The following is a 22,782-nucleotide window of genomic DNA, read 5'->3' as shown; positions in this document are numbered from 1 at the left end:
GGATAGGCCAGACTTCGCGCGGGGCTTCAGTACGATAGACTTTTGTAGATTGTAAATCGACAGTATGAGGTACATACCAAGTCGCCGCTTACATACTCATGATAGTATGGTGAGGTAAGGTGGAGAGGGGAAAGGAATCCTCCTAACGGTTCAGCGCGAACAGGTATGCGCGCGGGCGCGAGGTCCCCAGCCTTGCGAGATTACCACTCTTCAGTATACCTACCGGACGACCCTGTGGGTAAGACGAAGGTGCATGATGATGAGGGGTTCTCCCGCGCGCCCTAGCTTTACCTAATCTGGTAGCTTATGTCGAGGTGTGTCTAGCATTATGTACTTCGTCCACGTCCTGAGACATATGCGTCTTGGGGGAGGGGCGGGCAGAGAGGTTCATGAGCGCCATTGTGTATAAAGACCGGACGATCGCTAGTCTTTATTGACGTTGAATCTTGGAGAAGATCATCAAGCTACCATTCCAACAGCACTTCAACTCTTACTACTCCGATTCAATCGCACGATTAAGGTATTTAATATTCAACGCTTCCCCAACATGGGAGTGTGATGGTCGAAGACGAACACTAGGTTACTGACACTTGTATCAAACAGATCACCATCACAACAGAAAACCCACCCAATACGCACGAAAATGACCAAGAAGATCATCACCGTGTTCGGCGCCACGGGCGCTCAGGGCGGCAGCGTCGTCAACATCTTCCTCAACGACGCCAAGCTCAGCAAGGATTGGCAGGTCCGCGGCGTCACCCGCGATGCCACCAAGGACTCGTCCAAGGCTCTCGCGGCCAAGGGCGTCGAGGTTGTCGCTGTAAGTCACTGATCCGCTGTCGAGCGCCTTCGTAGCTTTGATCCGATGATCTTGCAATTGTCATGCTGACGAGTGCTGTGAACTTCAAAACACAGGCCGACCTCGGTGACAAGGCTTCGCTGGCTGCCGCTGTCAAGGGCGCTTCGGCCGTCTTCGCCGTGACCAACTACTGGGACAAGATGGACAAGGAGCTGGAGATCCAGCAGGGCAAGAACATTGCCGACGCGGCTCTGGAGGCTGGCGTCGAGCATTTCATCTTCAGCTCCCTCCTCGACGTCAACAAGCGTACGTAACCTGCCTGCCCACTCCCAAAAAGATACATGCATCTGTCACGTTTGCGAATGAGGATCCGGGAACGCTAACATGTCACGCAACAATAGTATCCAAGGGCGCCCTCCCCGACGTGTACCACTTTGACAGCAAGGCCGCCGTCGAAGAGTACATCCGTACGACCTCCCTCCCCGCAACCTTCTTCCTCCCGGGCTTCTACATGGCCAACCTCCCCGGGGGCATGTTCCGCCAGACGCCCCCCGATAACGCCTGGGGCCTCAGCCTCCCCGTGCCGGCCAGCGCGCCCATCCCCTTGTTTGACGCAGCGACCGACACGGGCAAGTTTGTAAAGGGCATCGTGCTGCACCGCGAAAAGGTGCTCGGCAAGCGGGTATACGCGGCGACGAGCTACGTGACGGCGGGCGAGGCGGTCGAGACGTTCAAGAAGGTGTACCCGGAGGCGGGCAAGACGGCGCGGTTCAACGAGCTCACACACGAGCAGTTCAAGGGCGCGCTCAAGGGCCAGGGGATGCCGGATTTCGTGGCTGAGGAGATGTTGCAGAACATGAGGCTGCTCGACGAGTTTGGGTACTATGGTGGGGAGAAGCTGGACGAGTCGCACGCGATTGTTGAGGATAAGTTGACGACGTGGGAGGAGCATGTGAAGAATGCCAAGGCCTTTTCTGGACTGTCGTAGGTCCTGGTCTACTATGCTAGATCGGCTTGTTAGCTTGCAATAAGTAAAAAACAATTGATGGATGAAATCATGTTAATGGTTTTTGTTTTTGGATTACTTCTATGTTTGAAAGTAGGATTAAGTATCGAACATTTTATGTTGGTGAAATAATTGAAGGGCGGATCAACTTGGTTCGCGGCGAGATAGCATGCTAGTGCTAGTAAAGTAATGCAACGACTCTGCAGCACGAATCGTCGATCAGCAAATCCAGCAAAGCGTCGAGTGCCCAAACAACCGGGGAAACCCCAGATTCAAGAGTCTTGGAAACGGTAAAGCTAATGCGAAATGGCGACGGGAGGGACGACAAATTTCCCCAGGGTGCAAGATGCCTCGGCAGAAGGACGTGACTGCGGCGCGGGTGCGAGGCCTGGGCCGCCCACGTCGGAACTAATGTGAAAGATACCGAGGCAAGAATGGAAGCCACTGGACGCAGAAAGGAGGAGCGGGACCCGCCCGTCCCCGACCCCATCTTTTTGATATTCTGCGCCTCCAACCGCTGACTCTCCCGAGCCTCCCCCAAAGGCCAAAGTCTCCAGTTTCCTCTCCTCACCTCATCCACCTCACTTCACTGCCAATCGCCAAGCACGAGCCTCCGGGGTCACTTGCCCAGCACTGTGACTGCGTCCCCGTCCGCCGCGGCCCCCCATTATTACTCAGGTGCATTGCGCTGCAAGCCCAACTTGTTTCCGCCATCCCAGCGACCCTCCAGCTTTCTCTTACCCGTGGCCCATCCCCGACCCGATCTTTCCCTCCCCTCTCTCCAACACGTCGCAAAACGTCGTTCAAATCCTCATTTTCACTGCATCTCCCATTGAGGTTGATTGTCAGTTCAACCCGACGACTTGGCCGGTTAACGCCAGCCTCCGTCGCGCATATCCGGAGCCCCAGCGTGCAGCAACCGGCAAACCAACACGACTCGAGAAAATCGCCACCGGCTGCGCTCCCGATAGGCGGATTGCGAGATAACGCCGAGCCAGCGACCACCACCACACAGTATCCAAGGAAAACTTCTTCCTCGCGGGAAAAGTAATTATGGCTTCCCCTCCAAAGCCCTGGGAACGGGCCGGTGCTCCAACAACAGCTGCCTCAAGTGCGTTGAACACCACAAACGGTCCTTGACCGTCGCCAATTTCACACATTTTGCTAACGACCACTCTAGTCACACCCATGTCTGCCGCATCTATCGCGACCCCGACACCGGCCACATCCCTCTCCGGTGGTACCCCGCCCGCCGTTCCCGAACGACCTGCCTCTCTCGCCTCCACGGTTGACCAAAACGCTGCCGCTTATAGCAGAGCAGGCTTAGGTGCGGCTGCCAGTCCCTACGGCTCATACGGCGGCGGTGCCTACTCTTCTCCCTACAGCAGCCCATACTCAAGGATGGGTTCCTACGGCGGCTACGGCGGTGGTATGTACGGTGGTGGCATGTATGGAGGTGGCTACGGCGGTGGCATGTATGGTGGAGGCATGTACGGCGGCGGTATGGGCATGGGCGGTATGGGAGGCATGGGAGGGCCCAACGACCCGAACAGCCTTACCAACAGATTCAACAACAGCACGCAGGCGACATTCCAAATGTTGGAAGGCATCGTTGGTGCCTTTGGAGGCTTTGCCCAGATGTTGGAGAGCACATACATGGCCACACACTCAAGCTTCTTTGGTATGTCAACTGCGTCACATGAAAGCGAAGTATGACTAACAGATATCACAGCAATGGTGTCAGTAGCAGAGCAATTCAGCAACCTTAGGGATACCTTGGGCTCGATACTCGGTATCTTCACCTTGATGCGTTGGATCCGAACCCTCATCGCCAAGATCACCGGCCGCCCGCCTCCAGCCGACGCGACCGCGCTCACGCCAGCAGCCTTTGCCAAATTCGAAGGCCGATCGCCCATCGGCCCCGACGGTGCTCCCCTGGGACCCCCCAAGGCTTCCCGCAAGCCGCTCTTCTTCTTCCTCCTTGCCGCCTTCGGTCTCCCGTACCTGATGCGCAAGATGATCAACACCATGGCTGCATCTGCGGAAGAAGAGGAACGTCGCCGTATGGCTCTGGCCGGCGCGCAACAGCCCTTGGACCCGTCCAAGCTTGATTACTGCCGTCTCCTGTACGACTACGCTCCTCAGCCTGGCAACGCCGTCAAGGACGTTGACATGGAAGTGCGCAAGGGCGACCTTGTCGCTGTTCTCTCCAAGAGCGATCCTATCGGTAACCCTAGCGAGTGGTGGAGGTGCCGCGCGCGTGATGGCCGTACCGGCTACCTCCCCTCGACCTACCTCGAGGTGATTAAGCGACCTGGTCAGCCTCTCGCTGCCATCAAGGGTGCGCCCAGCGACAGCAGTCGAAGCAACTCGCTCACTGGCGCCGCTCCCGAAAAGGGACCGGAGATCAAGACGAAGATCGGAGACGTTTCGCCCGAGAGCTTCCAGAAGAGCGTGTTCTACAACTAAACTATATATAAACAACTCGTCACGAAGGGCGACCTATCTGGCAGGAACGATAAAGCGGTGTGACGAGTGATGCGGCGAGTGGAGAGACGAATTTTTCTTTGTAGGTTTTGTACGATTCAGTTCCGGCTGGGATGTTTGTAAGTCCGGTTAGGACTCAAAAGCTGGGCGTTCAGGTTCATGATCGCGTCCCTTGGTAGTGGGAGCGGATGGAGTTGCCGCTTGGTTATCTTGGCCTCAATTTGATGTGTGATTACGCAGTTCAAAGCCATGAGTAGCGGTAGTGTAAGCGACAGGATTCTTGACCATCAACTATCAATTATCAAATCATCTCTGTTGCTGTGCATACGTTGAGAGAAGAAATGCGAATTGTGAACGCGACGAGACGAGACTTGTGACTAAACTGGCATCTTTACGGCTCTAAAGTATACTACCTGCGAGACCATGAGCGGGTTCTGGGCCGGGTTAGTTCGTCAGAATACCTATCCGCTTTTGCACTGCTATCATTCCATGTCTGGACGATTCCACGATTGACGTCACATGGGATGACAAGCGTCAGAAGCCAGTCGTACTCCAGACTCATAGGTATTGGTTGCCGGTGTGCTCCCATCTGGTGACAGCTGACGACACAGCCGTCGCTGAACACCTTTGCGGACACAAAGGCCACTCGACGGGCTCAGCTGAAAGCCCGCAAGCCGCAGCACACCACTGAAGAAGACCATAGAAAAGCTGCGTGCCTGAGCTCCCCCAGTGGCTCCCTCCGCAAACCCTGGGAGGGAGTGTGCACGAGCCACCGATGACGTTGTTGACTTACGTCTTTTTTACGGCTGCTCTGGCACACTGCTAGCTGCACTTGCTAGCTGCTCCCAGCCCTGTTCTCCCGCCAAGGTCCCTCTCCCGTCCCGGCTACGTAAGGGTTCCTCTCATTGAGTTCCATACCTTACGCAGTACCTTACCTTCAGGTGCTCAGGCAGTCGTCAAAGAGGGTACTTGTATTCACGTACCTGCCACCTTTACTTGCCAGAATTACCGGACCCCATCGTCACCCTCACGCCCATCCTACAAAAGGCCAGCTCCGCCCAGCCCGTCAACTGTACTCCTACAAATCACAGCTCCAGACACCAAAACCTCCCCTCGCCAAGAACGATACCCAACAAGAACACAACCGAAGAAGTCAGTTTGGGCTTCCGAGTGTATTCCTTCGCACGACACATCTCTCCCTGTATCCACGGAGAGCACACGACCACAATCCCTTTTTCTAACTAGCTGTCCCGAGAGCTGAAGCTTTCCCCGCACCAGTCAAGATGACTCTCTACTACACTCTCGTACGTCTACAGCACCCGGCTTCAAGCTGCCATCTATCCTCTTTGCCATTGGTCGAATGACTAGCTTGCCGAGCCGTTGACTACATGTGCTGACTTTGTGCGTCACAGGTGTTCATGCTCCTCATGGCGGAGATGGGGCTTTTCATGCTCCTTCTGGTGCCCCTTCCCTTCGCCGTCAAGCGGAAGTTGTTCACGTACGTTCCTCCCCCCGTCGACCGCTTCTCCACTGCCGAGCCCATACCAATCATCCCGAACCGATTACTGACGTACACTTCTTTGCAGCTTCATCTCCGAGAGTCCAATCGTGGCAAAAGTGCAGTATTGGATGAAGATCACATTCGTCTTCATCCTGATTCTGTTCATTGACAGCGTCAACCGCGTTTACCGCGTCCAAGTCGAGTTGGCGATTGCGACTGAGAACCAGAACAGCGGGTACGTCTCCTATGCCCCTCTTTCCGGCGTTCCTGAGACGCTCCCTTGATTGAGCACCACAATCAAACTCTACAAACTCCCCGATGTACACAACGCTAACAAAGATGTTGTACAGCGCCGCCGTCATGGGTCACGAGCGCCTTGAGGTGCAAGCCCGCAAGTTCTACTCCCAGCGCAACATGTACCTTTGCGGCTTCACCCTCTTCCTTTCCCTCATCCTCAACCGCACCTACGTTATGATCCTTGAGGTGATGCGTCTGGAGGACAAGGTCCGCGGCTACGAGGGTACCAAGGGCAACACCAAGGAGAGCGAGAAGCTTGCCGTTGCCGGAGATGCCGGTGAGATCGCCAAGCTTCGCAAGCAGCTTGAGGAGAAGAACCGCGACCTCGAGACCCTCAAGAAGCAGAGCGCCGGTCTGCACAAGAGCTACGACGAGCTCTCTGACCAGTACGCCTCCACCCAGCCCAAGGGTGACAAGAAGGCGCAGTAATTCAGCACAATGGATACGGATATTCGATTCAATGAAGCGTTCTTACATGAACGAAAGCGCCGCCTGAGTGCGGCATAAAAGGGGGTAGTGGGAGAGCGACAGAATAGCTCCGGGTCATTGGCCCGTTTCACTGGTATAGAGGCGTACGTAGGAAGCCTGGATGGCGTTAAGCTCTAGCTCTAATAAAGCTTCTCCTTTTAACACAATACACTCCATACTTATGCTCCCAAAGTAGATGCTGCTTCGGGGCGCCTCGTTATGTCGACCGAGCAGAAAGACAGTAGTGTCCCAGCTGTTGGACCCGGATGATGTATAAAATGCCACCCGCCTTCCATTTTCTACGGAGCTTCGAGCAGCTGGCACTTCGATTTCGGAGGCATGCACCGGTCAGGAAGAAGATCCACAAACAGGATTAACGCATCGGTATCATCTGTCGATTTTACTGCTCTAATACGTCCCAATCAGCCAAAGCACTCTCTCGTACTGGGTAACCGTAGTCATCCTGAATTTATTCACAAGAGTATCAACGACGTTGCCACGGGAAGCTACAGGATGGTGATATCGGACGAATCATCAAAATGCACCTAGAATGGGGGGGAAAAAAGTAATGCTATCGTTCATTTGGGCCACTAACAACGTGCTTACAACAAGGACAAACGCATCCCGTGTTCCTCGATACCCTCACAGCCATGCGTCTATGGCCCAAAGGTATGTATGATGCATCTCTTCTACGTCCTTATATAAGTCCCGCCATCTCAGTCATGACGGCCCCTCTTTGCTATGGCTGCCCGGGAGGTCGTATTCCCTCCCTAGGAAAGAACCGTGGGAAAAATGTATCTCGTGCTCAAAGGCTTGGCTGTCTGGAAAACCTCACTCCATCTAGAAAGGCTCACAACCCTTGCAAGGGCCTTGGAAGTTGGCCACGGCTCCGATGCAAGCGACATCAGCGAGGGGGTCTACATCAAAGTCAGCCGTAATCCCCATGCGCTACTTCCGCACATGAGCGACTTACTCAAGAAGAACTCATCGACAGCAGCTCCGCAAGCCGGGATCAGGGCCGCAAAGGCACCGATGCATGCTATTCCACCCCTTTTTGTCAGCCATGTCATATTTCCTAAAGGTGTGTGCACGCGTATCCGTGGAGGGAGGAAGAATGGAAAAGGGAGACTTACACCAGACATCGCAGCCTCTGGCCTCGTGACCTCTCAGTTTGGCAATGGCGTTGTTGCAGGCGCCGAGGTTGTTCGAGGTCTCGCACTGGTACTGCCTCTGCCTCTTTGCCAGGGCGGCCTCGACGGCGTTGGCGTCCGAGGGGACGGCGGATGCGAGGGGGAGGAGGGCGGCGAGGAGGGCCACGGTGTTGATGTTGAACTGCATTGTGTAGATTGAAGATTTCTTGAAATTTCTAAGAAGAGAAGGAGGAGTAGAGCAGTGGGTGGATGGCTTGGGACTTGTTTGGAGAAGTGGACTTGATGATGGGAGGTATCTTGGTGAAGAGTTGTGTTCCATGGTGATGGACATCTCTTGTATTAATACATCTTGAAAGTCAGAGGCAGGTTACATTTCTGTTCGAAATCTGAGTTCCTTCAACTGCTTTACCGATGAACATCATATGCGTAACTTCAATAATGAGGACTTGGCAATTTGGCGGTGATCCGACGAACAGGCTCACGAACTCGTGTTCGGACGGCCGGCTACCAGTGGGAGAGTTGGAAGCATGAAGAGATGAAGCATGAAGAGGTGAGGCTTTCCAGGTTGCTTGGCAAATAACATCCACCATGGGCTCTTCTCACGGCGGTACGGCGGTGAAAGAAGTTGAAACACTTCGGGTATATTGCTTTAACCCGTGCTATAGAGATCCGTGGGAGGCTGGAACTCTCCTCATTCGACAATCGCTCGTGTAGTCCAATCTAGAGAAACATTTGACTGGTCATAAACTTTCCGTAGAGTCCGACTCCATATTAGTTGTTTGTCGACTGTGACTGACACAGGTTCCTGGTCCAACTCTGGAGTTGTCGTTCGGTTGTTCCTTGGTACGCTCTTGGCGATGGGGGTCTCGGCCGAGTTGCCATCCACAAGAAACGGTTGACAACTTGGGTCTGGTTAAGGTTATGAGTTGCGGTTAAATGCGAAAGAAAGACTTCGGGGGGGAGTTGTCAACTAGTCTGATACTATAATTAATTAAACAAGAAGAAAGCTCACAGGTAACTTTTGCTGACTTTGATTGCGCCACGGTTGATCATGGCCTCTTATAGGACCCCAGTCTATGCAGATCAATGGGGATACTGGGAATTTTGGGAAAAGCTGGTGTCCGCTTCTGGCTTTATAAATCTCTAGAGCCTAGTGTAGGGAAAGATAAGAATTTGCGTGGATAGTATATTTCGGGCTCGCGTGGGATGCGGCTTGGCGCGTAAAAGTATCGTGAATCATGTTGCTGGTGTTGAAGGGCTTGAAGCGGCCGCTCCATTCTGCGGCCCTGGGTTGACGGACGGACGGAGTTACGAGGCCAAGGAACTTGGTCAACGAAGTCATGCATCTTGGAGTCTTGGAAGGTTTGTGGTCCAACATGCCTGAATGAGAGGTGGGAAGTTGATGCAAAGAGGAGAACTTGGTGAAGAGATGCGATAGTCAATGACTTGTATAAGATGACTGACGATGCCCGGTTCCTGGAAGAATAGTCATCTCATAGACATCATCCTCACTTCCTCAGTTAATCTCGTTTCTATCAGGCATCTAACTTGAATCATCTAAAATCCAACTTTTCCTCACAGCCAACATGAAGTTCAACGTCGTCAGCCTCATTTCCCTTGCAGCTTGGTATTAACATCCCCGCCTCTGGAAAGAATCTTTCCGCACAGCAAAACAATACAATGATGAAAGCTAACGATGGGAAATCACCAGGGTGCCGCTCGCAGCAAGCCAATTCTCCTGCCACTGCCAAATCCTCAACAATGGCAACGCAGTCATTGCCGCAATCAGACTCTGTGACGCCGTTGGCGGAACCATCTGCCATAACTCCGCCGGGAACTACAATGTCGTAAGTGAAGCCTGTCTGCCATCCTTCTCCCATACACATTGCTCTTGCCATATCTGGCTGTTAGGAAAATGTTATGCTGACCACAGTCTACGATGGGCAGTGTAAGACGTCAAGCCAGTGGACCGAGCAGCAGTGCAGGGACACGTTCCAGGGCATTAACCAGCCGAACGAGAGGTTCAGGGCTGTTTGCACTGCTTACAACGGTGCCGGGTGCCCGGCCTGATTCCGTCGTGTCATGTGCCTAGTCTCAGGTGATAGACGGATTAGGGGACGTTTGATCCTCTGGGGGGATTTCTTCGCGGATCGAGGGTTGTCATATGGATTAAGAGGAAGACAGTTCTAAACAATGATCAAGATGTTTTGCTCATACTATGAGAAGAGTGAACGAGTGGCGGTCTTACCGTATCTTGTATCCAAATCATATTGCTGGGTAGGCAACACGACAAGTGCTAAAGAGAGGAATAGCTTTGACTTTGCCTTTGCGATCTATTTAAACTTAACGGAACGAGTAGAAAAGCTTATCCTACACTATTCCTCAGTAGTTGGACTAACTTGAACACCCCATACATACTCCTGAACATCTATGGACCAAGTCCCTTCAACTTGTCGAGGTGCCCACGTTGGCATGCTCCCGGAACCTGTAGAAATTCCGACACCTCGCGTCCTCGCACCACGTCACGTTCTTGAACTCGACGTCGTCGGCTAGATCGTGAGACGAAGGGTCCAAAGCCTGGTACCATTGCGAGTCGCAAGGCTCCAGCGCCTGGGTAGTAGACATGCGCCGCCGTATCGAGCGCCTGTGAGACAATATGACGCAGCCATCGTGTTTACTACAGCGCGAGAATTCAGTATGTATATATGCCGTGCCGTCTCCAGACCACCGACCCTCTCTGTGATAATATGCCTCTGTGCGATTAGTACTCGTACTTGCAGTCAAGTCTCTGTCTCGAATCTTTTGGGGGAATCTTACGGGGACACTCGTTTGCAGATGGATTCCAGCTGAACGAGCCAGCGATGCCCTCCAGCTGGATTCTCTCTCTCTCGTTCCCGTCGACTATGCACATGCAACGAAATGGCTTGAAGCACGCCATAGCATCGATTTGAAGAGGGTCTTCCTCTGGAAACGATAGACAAGGCGACTGCCTCCGCTGCGTCTCTAGGCGTTGTCAGAGATCGCTGGCAAGTAACATTGATCCCGGTTGTGCTCTAAGCTTGTATGCGAGAATCTTTACATGGGCCCTCTTGTCGAGACCAATTTCACTGGCCCAGGAAGCGTAGCCATTCGTATGCTCGAATGTTGCCTTGACTTCACTGGGTGTCCCTGTCACAGCTGTGAGAGGTGACTTTCCAAGCCGCGCGCGGAGGCCGACTGGCTTTTTTTGAAGCTCTTAAGTGATCTGGATGGTTGCATGTAATGCTCGTGTCCGCATTGGTGGTCGAAGAAGTGTGCACGAACTCGTCCCAGTCAAATGTTCTGTGCTCACGGAGCCTGAGATGTCCCTCTCGACCGATGCAGATCCGTGCATCGGGCTCCTCTTGCCGTTGCTTTACTGAGAAGAGGGATGATGGATGGTCCCGACGGCAGCCTGAACAAGGTAACGGTGAAACTGCCGCTCTGTACTTCTGGCTAGAGTGATCCCTGTTTCTGCGCAAGATCTGCAGAAAGGACCCGATGTGTTGTTTGAGTGCAATATATCTCTTGCAGTTGGATTGCGAGATGTAGCTGAAATCAAAGGGCGCGTGTTGGCATCACCCAGCCGCCAAGATGAGTTCTTTGGGTTATCCGGCACTCCAGTAAGGTTGCAAACGGTCTCTTCTTCATCTAAACCATTTCCTGGATCCAGGAAATCCCCCTCATCGGTAGTGACGCTACCTATAAGGTGATCAGGGATAGGGTCGCCGTCATCTTCAATTGTCAGAGACTTACTGCCTTGGTATGTATCATCATGTAAGTTCTCTTCGGCCTCTTCGATTACAACGGGGATATTTGTGGCTCGAAAGAGGCGTTGCAAGTGGCCTAGAACTAAACATAGGGGGCAGGGTAACCCAGGAGGCGCGTCGTTTGCCATCTTGGAAATTGGACGCAGCGTCGAAGCGGCAGATGTCTGCGTTAGTAGGCGGAGCAACTTACTTATAGATGTCTGCGAACCAGAAAAGTTGTCCGGAAAGTCTTCCCGCATTGAAGCAGAAGGCGCAGCATAGATTTAGCTTTCTACATCTGTGTAGGCAGACACTCAATGTGAAGAGGAAAATCAAAGTGTTGGAGTCGAAGTGATGTAGTTCAGCTATCCAGCTTTGAATCAGTTCTATGGCTGCCGCTCCCACTATTGCCCTTTGAAGCATGAGTCCATCGTCATGTATTCACGGTAGAATATGCCCACGAAGCCTTGTAGCAAAGGCAAGGACTTATATAATAACGAAGCAGGCACTCGTGGTAGAGACACCATGAGTACTGAATCCCTCGGATTAGGAAAGCAGGATCAAAAAGTCGTCCGCCGGAAGGTGCGATACGTAATGAGAAGGAGGAGCACGGTGATATTGTCTCCTTCCAAGCTGGTAAAATTACACCTGACCCTCGACCACCGACTTCCTAACTTTTCTCGTCCTTCTCATCACCCCCATACCTTTTCAGAAAAAACACTACACACGAAGGATTAAGAAATCATCCGGTGCCCACACAGCCGCCTCCTTCGATTTTCAAAGCCCAACTCAACCTTTCCTTCACCGAGCACCCAAACATCGAGAAGAAAGAGATCCCAACTTACACAAAACCAACAACTTCTCCCCCCCTCCAAAGCCAACTACATACACCACACAATGGAGCAAACCCAAGCACCCGAGACCAGAGAGACCAGACCTCGCCGCATCCGCCTTCACCACCCGTACGTCACATCACATCACATCACACTACGCCGCAGAAAAAAAAGAACATCTACAGACCCAATAAACAGGGAAGAAACAATAGCTAACCTTTGACTCACGAAATCCAAACAGTGGCCGCTTCAAAACCTTCACCCTAAGTCTCATGTGCGCCACCTTCGCCGTCTTCGGCGCCCTCGTCATGGTCGCACTCGCCCACACTCCCAAGGTGAACAACGAAGTCCAAGCCATCAACTCGACCATCACCACCGGCGGTGACTCTACCACAGCTGCTATAATCGCCGTCACCGCTGCCACTGTCCATGTCCCTACTCTTGTGAAGAAGGTCCCCCACGAAGACGAGGAGAAGGGTCACGTCCTTCCCGAGGTCACCACCAAGGCTACCACCACGCTGTACGCCGATGACAATACCACGCTCATCTTTACTACTCACAGCTCCCAGGTCTCGGTCGTCGCTAAGGGTAATGCTACTTCCGTTTAGAATGTCTTTCGGCAACACCTGGCCGGCCATCCTATCGACCGAGGCCACTTCTGGGGTATCGTACAGATTTGAAGGAGGTGGGCATGCAGGGAGGTCTTTCGGGTGAGGTGGTGATGCAGTGGGCTTCGTCATATCGTTTGTTTGCTTTGAGAGAGTTCGTAGCACGGCGGAGGATCATACCGGTGCGGAGAGGACAATGAGTTTTAGTCAATGAGATCACGGGAGGACAGGAATAAGGGGGAATGAGAGGCATTCTGGTCTTGCTGTTGCGCTCACTGTGGTGGACATTAGAACAAAGAGGCAACTTGCTGTTGTAAGGGAACCCAAGGGATACTGAGTTCCTGGTGATGCTTCGCGCTTCGTTTGAATGGATCCAACGGCAAGGATTCAGAGACGTCACTAGGTTCACAATGCCATCGAATACCAGAATCCTGAACGATATTTCTTCCTCTCAAGTGATTGCAACAAAAACTTTTGATTCTTCTTCTTCTCTGTTCCACTTCCAGCTATATCTCATGTTTCCTCAAAGTTTGAGTTACGTCGAGGATGCAACTACATCTGAACGCGGCATCTCCGCGCTGAACGAAGCTCAAGATAGAAAGAAAGGTATCCCTCCACCTCTGATTTTTTCCCCCGCGGGCTTCTCATTCCAGGTCCAGATATAACTCTAATGCTTCTTTCATGTTGTCCATATAACCAGCATCTAGCCCTCGGCCTCGTAGGCGTGAGACTTGTGCTTGGGCTGGAACGTAAAGTTGGGGTGAGCGGGACCGAGGAACATCTCGCTGCAATACGAGTTAGCAAAATCATTCTTGAACACATGGCATTCACCCAGGCAGAAAAGTGCAAAGAAAATTCAACCAACACGTACCTAATCTTGATCCAATCCTTGTAGTTCTTACTAGCAAGCAGCGTCTCCAGGTCGTCGCGACCGCGGTACGCCGGCGGGCGATCGTTCAGATCGGGCGGCAGGTGCTCCAGCAGGCCGAGGGGCACGTAGCGGTGCGAGAAGCTGAGCCACTCGAGCAGGAAGCGGCGCGTGAAGCCGATGCCCAGCTCGTCGGTGCCCCAGGCCTCCATGCCGTAGCGGCAAAACTTCTCCACGTACGCCAGGCGCTCCGTCGCCGACTTGTCGAGGTACTGGCCCTTTTCAATCTCCTCAAAGAGCCAGGGCTTGACGAGGGCGCCGCGGCCAATCATGAGGGTGTCAACCTTGGCCTTTTCGACGTGCTCAAAGTACTCGACGTGGGAGTAGCAGTCACCGTTGCCGAGGAAGAACATGCGGCCGTCCTTGGCGTTGGGGAGGGTGGACTCGTCCGCCTCGCGGGCCGTGTCGGTGATGTCGTCCTTTTGCTCGTTGTAGGCCTTGATCATGGCGGCGCACTCGGCAATGTAGCCCCAGTCGGCCTTCTTGGTGTACCGCTGCTCCCTGCTGCGGCCGTGGAGGGTGATGGCCGCGCAGCCGGGGGCGCCGAGGCGGTCGCGGTTCTCGCGGGAGCCAAAGGCAAGCTTGCCGAGGATGGTCGTCGCCGTCGGACGGTTCTGCCTGACGCCGGTGCGGAGCTTGACGGTGATGGGGATCTCGCCGGACACGGTGTTCATGCCGCGGACCATGCGCTCCAGCTTGCCGTGGGCCTCGAGCAGCGCGGAGCCGCCGCCCGACTTGAAGACCATGTCGATGGGGCAGCCGCAGTTGAGGTCGATGAGGCGCAGGTGGGGCACGTAGCGGTTAAGAAGATCGGCCGACTTTACACAGTGCCATGCCTGGCTGCCGGAGATCTGAGCTCCAAACTTGAGATCGCGCGCGTTATCGTAGCCCTGGACGATGTTGCTGTCCGGGTTGACACGGGGCGGGCTGATCTCGGACTCGTGGGCCTTCATCAGCGCCCAGTCGTTCTTGACACCTTGAACCAAGGGCATACCCAGGGCCATCTCGGAGTAGGTAAGTTGCGCGCCAAGCTCGACGCAGAGGCGGCGGAAGGGCAGGTTGCCCTGGGTGGTCAGGGGCGCCAGGGCGGGCGTCTCCTTACCAAAGTACAGCTTGCGCTTCTCGGACGGCTTCAGGGGCGGGTCGACAAACTGCGCGCGAAGGTCCTCCTGGGTGCTAATCACTTGGTCTTTGCGGCGCTGGTGGAACGCATCGCCCAGCTTCGCCTCCTTGTTCATCCAGGAGATGTACTTATCGGTCTCCGTGAAGTCGATGCGCTTGCGGCTGAGGTCGATCTTCAGCTGGTTCTCGGTGTTGTTGTAGACGCCGGGACGGAGATCTTCGCGACCGGTCTCGGCGGGCGCTTCGCCGCTCGTCTTCGTGGCCTCCTTGGGCTCCTCGACGAGAACAAGCTCCTTGCGGCCGTCCTCGTGGTCAACCTCCTTCATGTGGCTCTTGACGAAGCGACACTTCCAGCCGGACGAGCAGACTCCGAACTGCTCGTAAACGGGGCACTTGCCCTCAAAGGTCTCGAGGTCCTCGCGGCGGCCCTCCCTGAGATACTTGCGCAGGTCATGAAGCATGTTGCATCGCTCTCCAAACTTGCATTCGCGCGGGGAGAACTCGGGGGCGTAGGCGCGGGTGTTGCAGAGGCGGAGATTGTCGTCAAAGTGACCAAAGGTGCGCTCCTTGTTCTGGCCCTTTTCCCGCTTCTTCTTGTCGCGCTTGTCACGGCCGTCACGACTGTCACGGGCATCGCGGCTATCGCGAGCATCGCCCTGGTCACGACCCTCGGCAGCATCATCGTCGACGACCTCATCTTGCTCCTTCACTTGACCCTCCCTGTGAATGAGAAACCTATTTCACATGTCAATCTCGTGAGTCTGTAGAACATTCTGAGGGATACCCACTCAGCCTTGATTGGCGCCTGGCCCTTTCTCACGTCTCTGGCATCTTGCTTCGGCTTTGCAGACTCCCCCTCGTCCGGCTTTTCGACAGCAGGTGCCTCGCTCATCGGGACATCAGCCTTCTCACCGTTGCCAGTGGCAGGGACAGGCTCCACGCGCTTCGTAGCCTCATCGACAGCAACGCGTTCCTCAGCAGCCTGAGCCTCAGCAGGCTTCGCAACCTGCTCAGTCTGCTGCGGCGTGGAATCGTCCACCTTAAGACGCTTCGCTGCGCGTTGCTCAGACTCGTCGATCTGGGGCGCTTGGTTCTCCATTTTTGCCCCTCAAGTTTCTTTTCCTTGGGTGCTATACAGATGGAGAAGGCGTCGAATTGGCTCTTCCTGAAAGAGAAAGTCAGATAGAGGACGAGCCAAGGATGTGGCTGGGAAGGAGAAGGTGTGGGTCAGTTAAAGGTCAAGAAGTCCCTACTGAGGTTGTGAGAGAAAGAGAGTGTGAGAGAGAGGATGAAAAAGGGCAGTTGAGGTAGATTTTTCTACCTACTTTTCCGCTTTCGACTTGAGCTGGAGAAGTCGTAACTAGCCACAGTAGGAGGCGGGAGGGTCAATTCAGTATGCGAGATTCGCTTCTGACTGATTCAAATCGCTCCGCTGAGCAATTGGCAATGGAGAATGTTCGTCTGTATTGCAGTTCGTCCTTCTCGAGGTTACGGCTTGAAGGGAAAAAGTTGATGTCACAGGCTGAGCTCAGAACGTTAAGTGGGGCAACCTCATGGAGGGGCACAGTTCGCGCGATGCAAGCGCGGCACTCCGTTACACTCAGATGCCTTGCATTCAACGTCAGCTCGCCGCACGCTGTTCAGCTGAAGCTCATTTATTCATACTGCATACATCAATAGTTCGTTACATTATTGGAAGAAGATTGTCACGGCAAGAATTCATCAAGCAATCAAAGGACCAAGCATACAAAATCGAATCCTGGTTCCCACACCCTTACTACCTTACTGTATAACCATGATAGACCCCGCTAGTCGATGCCTTCATCGATGAACATTCGGAAATGGACTGGATGTACGCTGTATCTCTAGCTCGCGGTGCAACTGTCCGAAACAGGCTGGCAATCGAGAGCTCTCATCAACCATCATCCACCAGTTCCCAAGGGCCGCAACCGATGCATGCCCTCTCGTCCTATCGTATCGAGGAAACCCGCAAGATTCCCAGCTGCTTCCTGCTCTTGCCCGAGCCGTGTCTAGAGATCGAATAACGAACGGCCACCTGCTAGAGTTTGACCCTGCCAAGTATCCCAACCTGGCCATCACTCGACTCGGCTATTACGCCTTTCGCAGGCATCGTCCGTGTTATGACCGGTCTCGAGTAGGCGCTCATGTCCTTCGGGGAATTCCACCTGCCGAGGGTATTGGTGATGCCGCCGGAACCGCATGCTTCGCCTGTTGTGTTCTGATCTGAAATGTTCTGCCCGGTTGCCCGACTGATTGTAACTCATAATAATCCATCAATGAATGGAGATTCTCTGCTGTCCCACGTCTCCCCGGCGTACCTCCTCATCAAACGCTTCGCGGCTCGACATGTGCAGGCTGCGCCAATGTTAGTGACTGCGTAGTCTTTGCGTTCCAAGTTTCTCTCATGTCTACTCACCGGACTGTTGAGCATGCTCTGTCTCTTGTTCCTGCCCTTCTTAATGTGGCTCTTCAGCGCACTCGAGTCTAGCGGCTTAAGCAGCTCGAAGCTGCAAAGCAATTCATTCGAAACGGACATGACCGCACCCCAGTTGTCGAACTCGCCACAGTACTATGACCACATGTTAGCAGAGCTCGTCCAGAACAATTGGTAGAGACTTACGTTGGGGGCGCTGAAGACCGTTACAAGGACTCTATCGTTGAAGAACTCGTAGCCGTCCTCAACCACCATGTGCGCTCGACAAATCAAGTCAAAGTCGTGGGTCGCAAGGAAATCCAATATCACTCTTTTGCCGAAACAATAGCTCACGCCTCTCTCGTTGGCCTCCCAGTCTTGCTCCATGTCAGCCGGATCAGACCACAACAGGTCGTTCAGCAGGCCGTAGTCGGGAACATCGGTAGGTCGAGCAATGTTGCGAATGTCGTCCATGTGGCTGAGGGCGGGGGAGAGACCTCCGTGCACACAGAAAATTTTGCCAGCGACGATGGCAGCAATCGGGAGGGTGTTGAAGCAGTCAATGAAGGTCTTCCAGATCTTGACATTGCAGCGGCGCTTGCACTCGTCGTAAAAACCGTATACTCTCGTAACATTGGCGCACTCATGGTTTCCTCTCAGCAAGAAGAAATTTTCGGGGAACTTGAGCTTGTAGCACAGAAGCAGCAGGATCGTCTCGAGAGACTGCTTGCCACGGTCGACGTAGTCGCCCAGGCAGAGGTAGTTGGATGAGGGCGGGAAGCCACACATCTCGAACATGCGAAGCAGGTCCGTGTATTGGCCGTGTACGTCACCGACAATCTTGACCGGGGCGTCAAGCTCCAGAAGAGCGGGTTGGGAGAGGAACACTTCGCGAGCCCGTTGGCAGATTGCGACAATTTCGGCGTTCTTCAAGCACACGCTCTTTGTGACCTTTCCAGCGTAGCCCGCGTCCAGAAGACGCTTGATGAAGTCGTCGAGGTCGATGTCCTTGATCTCGCTCATGGCAACACCTCCCTCATGTCTATCCCCCGAGTTTGTCGACGAGGTTTTGGCGACCGGGGTTGCAGCGCCATCTGCGTTCTTGGTGGCCAGGATGGACTTGCCCGGCTGCTGCATGTGGGTATTGAGACTGCCTCCGGCACAAGGGGGTTGGTCGGAGACGTGGTCGACCTCTCCTGATGCTTGCGCTGCGCTCACGTCGTGAACACCGCTCTTGATCGTACTGGACTGGGTCGGGGATGGCGGCGGCTGAGAGTCATCGAGCGGGGATTCAATGTCAGTCGAGGGGGACGTCGGCGACGTGGCGGAGTCATTGCGGCTTCGGGGGACACCGGACTTTGCGCTTTTCCCCGATTTGACCGAAGCAGCGTCGGATTTTTCTTCGGTAGGGGAGGTGATGACTGAGTTCCTTGGGCTGTCCGTCTTGCTCGAGCCGGGGATCTTGGACCTCAGGGCCTTGAAGGAGCGGGAAGAGTCCTTGGTGTCGGATCTGCCAAAGGAAGGGTAGGACTTGAGAGGTTCAGCGGTGCCGTCGCCACCAGGGCCTTTGGTGGAAGCGTGGCCACCCTCCTTGGATGGTTGGTTTCCCATGATGTAGCTCTTATGCCGATGCAGAAGGAACAACGACAACTATTGTTGTAGGTGTCGTATGTCGGGTTGTGCGCGTGGGCTGGCCTCGTCTTCGTCTGATGTATGGCTGGCCTACACGTCTCGCCGCAACAGCCCGAATCTGGCAGGGACTCGAGATGGGAAAATGTAATGTTGTGTCGCAGTAGGGGGTCCTAGGGAGGATGGAATAGACGATCGAGGATGGACAGGAAGCGGATGCGGGAGGGAGAGCGGCGTCCACTTGAGTTGTCCGTTTTGGGCGCGTTAAGGCGATTGCCTTTGATCGATCGCTGGAGATGGGCAGGAGGAAGAAGAGGAGGAGGGTCGTATGTAAGCGAGGAAACGGGCGGCGAGTGACGTATACGTGGCTCGCGGGCGGCGGTTATGTCGGGTCAAAGAAACGACAAGAAGACTCGAATGAAGTCGGCAGGCGCGGATGGATTGGAGCTATGGAGGCATTTGTCGACGACTGCGTGGGAGGGGTTTTTGGTCAGCCTTGTTCAGATCGTGTGGGCTGGAGTCTGGAGATAAGGCGAAAGAATCCGAGGTGTTGTTGGTGAGTATGTACGGGAGGAGAAGGTACAAGGAGGGACGGATGAATGCAGGACGGGCGGGATTGCTTTACCTTAGGCGACAGGCATGGGGGCAGAGCGGGTGGGTATTAGAATTGGGCTCTGTACCTCGATGGACAGAGGGACTAAGAGGCACCTTCTGTGGAAAGGCTACAGATACCTGAGGTGTGCTAAAGTAGTCGCAGGCTCAATGGAATGCGGGGGGGCTATGACGGATGTAGCCAGCAAGTTGATGTGTGTACCAAGCGGTGGTGGTAAAGTCGTAAAGTGGTAGTGGTAGTAGTAGTATTCTAGTAGTGGTAGTCTGCACGAGCAAGGTAGAACAGCAGTGGTGGGTGGTCGGTAAGGTTGAGTAATTAATTGGCAATGGAAGATAGAAAGAGGCGGAAGAACAGCAGTTGGCAGCGGCAAAGATGGCGAGGGGGGTTCCTTTGTGTACGTGCAGCAGCGTGCGCGTGTTGTTGTTGCTCAGGTAAGACAGGTGGACAGATAAATTGGAGAACCTTGGAAGGATATCCGTACAGAGCAATTGGCAACTACTGGGTGGGCCAAGGTTGTTCGAGGCGCACGCAATGCACAAAGTTGTCGGGACAGCAGCCGGTGTATTGTGCAAGAAGGGGTAAGTGGTCTGGTGTTCTGGGAAGATGGACTTTGATGTACTTGTTTGTGTGTGGCGTGAAGGTGGTTTGAATGGTGAACTGAAGTGAGCCCGGTTAGGTGAGGTGGGTGGTGGTGAGAAAGTTAGTACCATCCATCAGACTCTACTCAAAAAGAGGACGAGTCCAGTCCAAGTCCAGTCCAGTCCCCGGTTCAACCGAGTTCCAGGAATTCCAGCTGTGTGCCTGGTCGCTCGTTGCCCCCAAGCACCAGTGGCACCCAAGAGTCCCAAGATCAAGGTCCCAAGTTCTTGGGTAGTGGCCGGGTGCTGTGGTGCTATGGTGCGCTGCCAAGGATCCAGAGATGGAGTTGGGTCACCCTTTTTTTTTTTCTTGTACTATTTTCCCTGTCGTTGGTGTCTGAAACCCACGGGCTAAACTGGGCTGGGCTGGCCTGACCTTCAGCTTGTCTGTGACACTCTCTGCTGCACAGCTCGTAAATATATCTGTTACCTTGCTCTGCCCTTGTCACGCTTGTTCAGCTTCCCTTATGCTGCCCTGCTTTTGGGCAATGGAATTGATCTAGGGTAGACAAGGGAGGAGGGCAAATGTGTGGGACATATTGGGCAATAGGTGTGGTGTGTTGGGTGCTTATCTCTGATAACCTTGATTGACCCTCACGAGAGATGGAAACCGGACCTTGGTTTGCCTTCTGCAGGCGGAATTGAGTTGAAAAATCCAACATGGCCCAGCCAGATGAGCCAGATGAGCCAGATGATTTATGCTGGGATGAAAGTATCCGTAGCCACACACAAAGTGTAAAAGCGCTTGGGTAATTGATCCTTTTTTCGAGCTCCAACCCCTGTGTCGATGTTGCAGAGAAAAGGTTGAGACGAAGAAAAGAGAGAGTCCCGGCACGACACTTCATTAGGTACATGGCAAGAATACATTCAAGTTGGCAGACAGATCAGTAAGCACACGTTCACGCAGAAGGGGTATTCCCAAGACTGGAGCCAAGTTTCATCCTACACTGCACAGAATGAAGAGGAGAAATCGCACCACATTTACACACATTGACTTTGTGCACGATGCAGTCACTCTATCGGCACCTAGGTATGCCTACCTTGTACAGAGTAGAGCCCCTCATTGCTCTCTCTTTATTGCTGCTCGTTATTCCCCATTTCAAGCTTGGCAGCCAGTCAGACCACAGTGCGTTGAGGCTCAGCGCAAGACAAGCCGAGTGGTCAGGCCCCAGAATTGGATCACCATCTATCTATCCATGACCCATTCCAACGTGCAAGCGCAGTGGTGACTGCTGCAGCTCGTCCTGCTCGCAAGAGGAGAAAAAGGGACAAGGTTTGGTGCCAATGAGACCATCACCCAAGGAGGAATAAGTTCTCCGCCAGCAGATAGCCCGGGGGCCTGGACCTCCTCCGCCGCACCACCACCACCACCACTATCATCATGGCACCAACAACGGCTTATATTCTCTCCTACTGGACTGGAGGAATGAGGAGAAGCTACGGATACTTACCTCTTGTTTCTTGCCACCCATTCTCCCCCTCCCCTCTCCTCCACCGTCCCGCTCCCGCTCGGTCAGATTTCGACCGCCTTTCCCCAGTGACGACACTTGAGTGGTTCCTGTCCAACGTGTCAACGTATCTTAGCAGGCCTTTTCTGCTACCAATTACTCCGTGTAAAACTACCCGCTTCTCTTGCGCTGCTGGTATCCGACGCGTGTTCACTTTCTGGTGTTGCATTATCGTCTTTAGAGCAAATGCTAGGTACTTCCCAGCTATACGTATGCGCGTTCGAGTTTGGGTGTGGCAGTCCGGCGGAGAGGGGAGGGAGGAAGGAACAAGACAAAGATGAGATGAGACGAGAGGGGAGGGGAGGAGAGGGGAGGAAAGCCGAAGGGGAAGATACGTGTGAAGGGGGTGGAAGTCACGGGAAGATGTTGAGAAGTGACCATCGTGCGATCATTACCTAGGTAGCCTTTTGGGTCACATTGTCAATACTTGTGCTCCGCATGGTACCATTTTTACCTTTCAACGGTTCGAGTGCTTTCAAACATCGTTTCTGCGTTTGATCATGAGCCGAGGATTCGTTGATGGTTCACATTCATCCACACGCCCGCGTGCATGTCTGTTTGATGAGTCGCATCACCACTTGCAGTCGCTCTCGAATCCAGGAAAGTAATAACTGTCTCTCAAACCTCCGATCTTCCGGCTCCAGTGCAGCGGTGTAATAGACACTGACTGATCATCCTCCTCCCCACACGACCAACGGCCCAAAAGGACAAGGACGAGCGAATCGAGAAAAGGTTGGATGAAATGAGGATCCCGACGCTGAGATTCCATTCTAGAAAATAGGTGTGATACATTCCTTCGGTGCGTTGTCCCCGCGTCCATGCGAGCACGTGCTGCACCTGGCTGCCGTGCGACCAAGGTGGTTGAGGAGGGCCTCAAAAAATGGCGGGGGGAAGCGGTTTTCTGGCTCCCACGTTGCCAGAAAATCCAGCAAACAGGAATCTGGGAAAGGCAGCTGAGACGGCAAGCCGCGTTGTGTGTGTGGCCCATGATAG

At 53.9% G+C, this 22,782-nt stretch overlaps 9 protein-coding genes across 9 annotated transcripts; 4 read left to right on the top strand and 5 right to left on the bottom strand.

Moving 5' to 3' along the window:
- Positions 1-643: 643 nt before the first annotated feature.
- Positions 644-4,274, top strand: CCOS01_06682 (Pex13 protein; the record flags this gene model as incomplete). The annotated part of the gene is made up of 7 exons (XM_060454850.1): positions 644-820; positions 916-1,105; positions 1,201-1,783; positions 2,525-2,649; positions 2,821-2,916; positions 2,986-3,486; positions 3,538-4,274. 7 exons carry the CDS (start codon positions 644-646, stop codon positions 4,272-4,274), a joined length of 2,409 nt encoding a protein of 802 aa, XP_060314550.1.
- Positions 4,275-5,575: 1,301 nt separating this feature from the next.
- Positions 5,576-6,519, top strand: CCOS01_06681 (uncharacterized protein; the record flags this gene model as incomplete). The annotated part of the gene is made up of 4 exons (XM_060454849.1): positions 5,576-5,596; positions 5,705-5,790; positions 5,879-6,028; positions 6,144-6,519. The coding sequence occupies 4 exons, from the start codon at positions 5,576-5,578 to the stop codon at positions 6,517-6,519; spliced, it is 633 nt and encodes a 210-aa protein (XP_060314549.1).
- Positions 6,520-7,398: 879 nt separating this feature from the next.
- Positions 7,399-7,896, bottom strand: CCOS01_06680 (uncharacterized protein; the record flags this gene model as incomplete). The annotated part of the gene is made up of 3 exons (XM_060454848.1): positions 7,399-7,475; positions 7,532-7,597; positions 7,692-7,896. The coding sequence occupies 3 exons, from the start codon at positions 7,894-7,896 to the stop codon at positions 7,399-7,401; spliced, it is 348 nt and encodes a 115-aa protein (XP_060314548.1).
- A 1,399-nt stretch (positions 7,897-9,295) lies between these two features.
- Positions 9,296-9,779, top strand: CCOS01_06679 (uncharacterized protein; the record flags this gene model as incomplete). Its single annotated transcript, XM_060454847.1, has 3 exons — positions 9,296-9,336; positions 9,421-9,556; positions 9,657-9,779. 3 exons carry the CDS (start codon positions 9,296-9,298, stop codon positions 9,777-9,779), a joined length of 300 nt encoding a protein of 99 aa, XP_060314547.1.
- Positions 9,780-10,154: 375 nt separating this feature from the next.
- On the bottom strand, positions 10,155-10,647 carry CCOS01_06678 (uncharacterized protein; the record flags this gene model as incomplete). The annotated part of the gene is made up of 2 exons (XM_060454846.1): positions 10,155-10,353; positions 10,484-10,647. 2 exons carry the CDS (start codon positions 10,645-10,647, stop codon positions 10,155-10,157), a joined length of 363 nt encoding a protein of 120 aa, XP_060314546.1.
- A 1,726-nt stretch (positions 10,648-12,373) lies between these two features.
- On the top strand, positions 12,374-12,917 carry CCOS01_06677 (uncharacterized protein; the record flags this gene model as incomplete). The annotated part of the gene is made up of 2 exons (XM_060454845.1): positions 12,374-12,438; positions 12,551-12,917. 2 exons carry the CDS (start codon positions 12,374-12,376, stop codon positions 12,915-12,917), a joined length of 432 nt encoding a protein of 143 aa, XP_060314545.1.
- Positions 12,918-13,620: 703 nt separating this feature from the next.
- On the bottom strand, positions 13,621-16,066 carry CCOS01_06676 (dihydrouridine synthase; the record flags this gene model as incomplete). Its single annotated transcript, XM_060454844.1, has 3 exons — positions 13,621-13,702; positions 13,789-15,702; positions 15,756-16,066. 3 exons carry the CDS (start codon positions 16,064-16,066, stop codon positions 13,621-13,623), a joined length of 2,307 nt encoding a protein of 768 aa, XP_060314544.1.
- Positions 16,067-17,313: 1,247 nt separating this feature from the next.
- On the bottom strand, positions 17,314-19,012 carry CCOS01_06675 (calcineurin-like phosphoesterase; the record flags this gene model as incomplete). The annotated part of the gene is made up of 3 exons (XM_060454843.1): positions 17,314-17,343; positions 17,405-17,557; positions 17,609-19,012. The coding sequence occupies 3 exons, from the start codon at positions 19,010-19,012 to the stop codon at positions 17,314-17,316; spliced, it is 1,587 nt and encodes a 528-aa protein (XP_060314543.1).
- A 1,724-nt stretch (positions 19,013-20,736) lies between these two features.
- On the bottom strand, positions 20,737-21,135 carry CCOS01_06674 (uncharacterized protein; the record flags this gene model as incomplete). The annotated part of the gene is made up of 1 exon (XM_060454842.1): positions 20,737-21,135. One exon carries the CDS (start codon positions 21,133-21,135, stop codon positions 20,737-20,739), a length of 399 nt encoding a protein of 132 aa, XP_060314542.1.
- Between the last annotated feature and the right edge of the window lie 1,647 nt (positions 21,136-22,782).

Source organism: Colletotrichum costaricense (genome assembly GCF_030867565.1).
Source record: "Colletotrichum costaricense strain IMI 309622 chromosome Unknown Scaffold_6.1, whole genome shotgun sequence".
In the NCBI taxonomy this organism is placed as follows: Eukaryota; Fungi; Ascomycota; class Sordariomycetes; order Glomerellales; family Glomerellaceae; genus Colletotrichum; species Colletotrichum costaricense.
The sequence above is the reverse complement of the archived record's forward strand: the minus strand, read 5'-3'. Positions and strand labels throughout refer to the sequence as shown.